Below are 5,216 nucleotides of genomic sequence, written 5' to 3' on the forward strand. Positions count from 1 at the left end.
GACTTCAGCTTCTTTCCCATCCAGATTACAGTCCACTTGGGTGTTGAACATAGATACCGTTCTTCCGGCTGGGGACATAATTTTAACCTTTCGACCACTTGAAACCTTACCAGAGAATACATGACACAGAGCAGATAATCTACCTTTTGTCAGATGCTGGAATCATCTTAGAGAAGCAAAACATGAGGGGCCTGTTAGAATCACAGTTTCAAATAGCTTTGGCATACAGATCCAAGTTTCAACTTTCCAAGATGTTCTAAGCAAAGAAAACAGGTGTTCTAATTCATTTTAAATAGTCATAATAACAAAACAGAACAAAGAAAAAAAGGAAATAGAAAATACTTGATTGACTAGCATCTAAAACCATTGCACATAAAAGTACATAAAGATTGCTTAAACCTCATATCCAGAGAAGAGTAGAGCCTTGAGATAAGGTGACTGCGGCAATGATCTGTCAGGCTAATAGATGCTGACTGCATAAGAAAGTGCACAAAACTACACATTTTCTATAGAAATGGCTATAACCCAAATTCAATCTCAGCTCTCTTCAGCACAGATGCCACCCTTTTGAAGTAGTCCGGTTCAGTTTCCTTTATGTCATCAAGTGTCGTCTGCTCATGTTCCTCCGCCTCCTTGAATCTTAGAAGAATTAAATTAGAGACAGATGCTGGCCTGGTTTTGTCCCACCTCACAAGCATCAACTCATGCACAGCTCGCCACATTCCTCTTCCAACATCTCCTGGCTCTCGATCTCTTGTACTTCTTCCATGCCACAACTCTTTGACAATGTACATCACGTCTTCAACATCCACCTGTACTTCCATTGAACTGCCATAGACAATCTCCTCATGCTCAATGAGACGGTGATGAAGAGTTGTATAATGATTCGTATCCAAAGTCACTATCGGCTCTGTATGAACGTCAAACTCTGCAAGTGTTGTCAACACATAGGAGGCCATCACCTGTCCAAAGATTGCAGGAACAGTTCCTAACACAGGTATGATCCGCACTCTGAACCCAGGCACGACTTGATAATCCGACGGCTTTTCCTCTTTTCCAGCTGCTCCTTCAAATGGAAGAAGCTTCACTTTAGGTTTCTCCATAGAGAAAACTACAGGTATTCCACCTTCAATCCCATGATACTTTTTCAATCGACTTCTAACTGATCTCGATAGAGGGTCAGTAATCGATTCTCTCAAATCAGCAATACGAATACGTGTGGGATCAGCTCTAGCACCTGCACCAGTAGCAGAAAGAACCCTCAAACCCCTCCGTACACACGCAACAAGAAGTGCCACTTTTGTATCAATATTATCAATACAATCCAAAACAAAATCTGGCTTTCCTGAAAGTATCTCCTCTTCCGAAGAATCATCATACAATTGCACTCTAGCCTCTATCTGACACTCAGGAAATATCAATTCAAAATGTTTCTTCAGACACAACGCCTTCGGAATCCCAACATCAGCTCTTGTTGCAACAGCATGTCTATTCAATGACGAAAGCGATACCTGATCAAAATCAACAAGTAACAACCTCCCAACCCCAGACCTCAACAGCATAGAAGCAGCATGACTCCCAACACCTCCTAAACCAATGACAACAACATACGCGGAGCTAATTTTCTGCTGTGACTCCAACCCAAAAAACTGTATGTTCCTAGTAAGATGTTCAGATACAATTTCATCATTCAAAAGGTCTAAACTCCCTTTCCCTTCCTCTCCACCTACATTTCTGTCAAACCCACTGCCACCACTTTTAGTAATGAGCTCAGTTGCTTTACTACTACTGCAAAGCTTTGGAATTTGATTGGATAAGAGTTTTAGAAGAGCGACTGTGGAGAGAGACCCTAACAGAGCTCCAGTTCCAATCAAAGCTAAATGTTTGAGTTTCTCCACCATTGTTGTGATTGTAAACCAAAATAATCTATGGAAGGTAAGGTGTTTGATGAAATGTCTATGAGAAATCAAAAGGTAACTACCTAAATCTCTAATTCCCCCAAATCTGAATTCGAGGAAAATACGAAATGTCTGTGAGAAATCGAGATTAATGGAAATTTACCTCAAGGCGTAAGGCGGAGGCGCTAGTGAAACCCTAGCCTCCAGACGTTGAACTGCTTGGACTTTTAAGGTTTTGTTTGTGTGCTGGTGTAATTGGTGTTTTTTACTCCTTGTTATTTGATGGTCTTTCCTCTTAGGTGCCGTTGCGGCCTTTCATGGCGTTTCTTTCTCTTTAGATGGAACCGTTTTGGGCACCATTGTTTTATAAGGCACCCTAACCTAAAATGTTAAGGGATGTCCTAAAAATCATGAGATTACTAATTTGCCCCTTACCCTAATGAAAACTAATCCTAAACTAATAACTGCTTCTAACTTAATCTAAAACAAAACCTAAACCTAGCCGCACGCAAAAAAAGAACAGTTTTGAGGAGAAAACGTCCTCCCTCTTGTTCTCCTGTTCTTCTCTTCTTCCCCATTTCAACATCGTTTTCATCGATTAATCGTCGATTCATAAAAATTTCATCGTCGATTAATCAATCGAGTATAAGAATGGTTCTTCGAAAGAAAACCCCAAGACTCCCAAGAACAGGTCCCCCATTAGGACATATAGCAAATCACAAACAAGTTGAAATTGAGGAAGAAGTGGAATCGGAAGTTAGAGGCATCATCGAGTATCAAAGACGCAAGTCGAACCCTGATTCTTCCATGGGACCAATCCGCAGGTATTTTCCAACAAATCCATAACTTTTAATTTGATTTTGATTGCTTCAATTGAATAAAAATCATCAAAATAGGGTTCAAATGGAAGTTACAGTGCCTTGTTCGGTTAGGACGATTTTCTAAAAAAAAAACTAGTTTTTTAACCGAACATCATGACAGGAAGTACGCGAAGAACAGTTCGGTTCCAAGAAATTCAGAATTAGGTTACCGAACTCATAGTTCGGTTGCTTCGCAAAAATTATTAAAACTGTTTTGCAACCGAACTTCTCTTTTATTACTCAAATTTTAATTTTTGAAACTTTGTAACCGAACTCTGCTTTTTTGCCCACTGTGTTGAGTTAAGATTTAACCGAACTTTTTCTATTGGGTTCGATGGGTTCGCAAAGAAAGTTAAAACTAGTAAGTAACCGAGCTCTACCCCTAATACAAAAAAAAATTGACAAACATTGACAAACCGAACTCTTTACTAATTGCAAACTTCTGGAATTCGGTTCGTTCGCAAAAAAAACTTGACAAACCGCACTCTTTATTGATTGCATATATGTGGAGTTCGGTTTGTTCGCAAAAAAAAACTGGACTAACCGAACTCTTCACTGGAACACAAAATTTTTTTTAAAATTGGCCTATTTTCGTAAACTTTTGCTACTAACCAAACCTTACTACGAGAACCCTTATGTTGCGTCTGATTTAGTCAATCATTTATCGGTTAAGCTAATATCTTTTGTTTTCTTAATTAGTGGGAAAGGCAAAAAATCCAACTAAGGATTAGTAGAAGATATGAGAACTCCCACGGCTCGAGGTAGAGTACACTTAGGTGCTGATAAGCGTGGAACCCAAAATGCCAAGTTTGGAGGTGGGTCATTACCGGGTGTTGTCATCCAAGATGGTGTCAATAGAGATAATATTGTTAAGGTAATCCAACAAGTTAATGAAGAGATCATGGAAGAGATGGGAAGTCAAGAACATAATCAAGGTGGAGAAGGTGAACCAGCTGAGGAAGGAGGAAATGAGGGTGACAATGATGACGGTGAAAAAGATGAGGAAGATGGAGATAAGGATGGAGATAATGAAGATGACGAATCAGAGGAGGACTCGGAGGAAGAGGAACAAGTAGAAATAGTGGCAAAAAAACCTAGAAAGACGCCTAAAAAGCCTTGTGCTAGATATGCATACATTCCTGGTCACGATTTGTGTTTGACGCCAAAGAAGCCAACTTATGGTACTCCAAGAGATGGAGGGGCGGTATTGATTGGCTACCAAAACTCATGGGCTGCCAAGATCTTTGCGACAAAGGTATTGAATCTTAACCATCAAGATTTCTCAGTCATTTTATTATATTTTGACATATATTATATTTTTCTATATATATTAGTATATAAGATATGATGTTGTTTTTGTAGGATCATAATAATGTTGTTCGTGTTTTGAAACGTCAAAAGAACAAGATATGGAGTATAGAGAATGAGTGTGATAAGGTCCGCTTGGAGGTATTTGATTGTGTGCTATGTAACGGGATACAACATGCGCACCAAAAATTTGATGTTGTCACTGTTTCTGCATTTGCCGAGAGGGCATATCCAGAGACGGATACCTTTCATCTACCGTTTGGCGAGATGGAAATAACTTTGGATGATTGTTTTAGAAGCACAGCCCTACCAATTACGGGAACAACTGTTCTAGATGGCTACGATCCCTCTATGATTATGAACTTCTTGAAAGTTGGTCGAAAAGTGTCTAGGATGGAGCGATACAAAGGCACAATGTGAGTTTAGACGAGCTGCAAAAGAGCCTAAGGAAGGTGATGAGTATAATGAGTTTGAGGAAGACCGCACGTACAAGAAGAAGTTGAAAAAGATCAATCTCAAAAGCTTGTTTAATGAGTTTTCAGGGACGAAAGATTTGGTTTCTCAAGAAAAGTTGGTGATGACACCGGAGAAGATTAAGCACCATGTGACTGCTTATTTGTTATATCAACTAGGAACCATTTTCTTCCCTAACACTTCAGGTCACTCGGTAAATGCTCATTACCTCCAGCTATTGGACCCCCTTGATGAGGTGAACAACTACTGTTGGGGCATTGCGGTTCTTTCATTCGTTTAAGTGGAGCCCAGAAAAGTTTCGGGGCTTAAGAGTTTTTTTTTTTTTTTGAGGCTTATACACCCTTGTTTAGGTACCCAATTAAATTATCCTTTGTGTGTTTCAAGATATAAGTGAATGAATCTGTATTGTTACTAATCATACTCCGAATGTATTATTTGTTGCTTATACCCATAGGTTTGGATGTATGACCACTTCACTAAACTGCAATTGTCTCATGCTAAGACACTTTGGCTTTATGGGAAGCCTACAGCTGGTAAATATGAATTTTTGAACTCACGTGACAAGGGTAAGAAGAATAAGGTGTTGGATTTGAGGGAGAAATTGGATAAGTTAACAGTGGAAGATGTGGTTTTTCATTCTTACAGCATTCCACCAGATGAAGATGAGGAAGAAGTT

General features: G+C 39.4%; 1 protein-coding gene across 1 annotated transcript; it reads right to left on the reverse strand.

Annotated features, from left to right (window-relative positions):
* Positions 1-254: 254 nt before the first annotated feature.
* Positions 255-2,179, reverse strand: LOC113327717 (tRNA threonylcarbamoyladenosine dehydratase-like). Its single transcript, XM_026574857.1, has one exon. The coding sequence runs from the start codon at positions 1,899-1,901 to the stop codon at positions 519-521; it is 1,383 nt and encodes a 460-aa protein (XP_026430642.1). The 5' UTR covers positions 1,902-2,179; the 3' UTR covers positions 255-518.
* Positions 2,180-5,216: the final 3,037 nt, after the last annotated feature.

This window comes from Papaver somniferum, unplaced genomic scaffold, assembly GCF_003573695.1.
Source record: "Papaver somniferum cultivar HN1 unplaced genomic scaffold, ASM357369v1 unplaced-scaffold_107, whole genome shotgun sequence".
Lineage (NCBI taxonomy): Eukaryota > Viridiplantae > Streptophyta > Magnoliopsida > Ranunculales > Papaveraceae > Papaver > Papaver somniferum.

Bases quoted from the DNA above. Each gene is read 5' to 3' on its own strand.
- LOC113327717 (XM_026574857.1), bottom strand. From the start codon at position 1,901: ATGGTGGAGAAACTCAAACATTTAGCTTTGATTGGAACTGGAGCTCTG.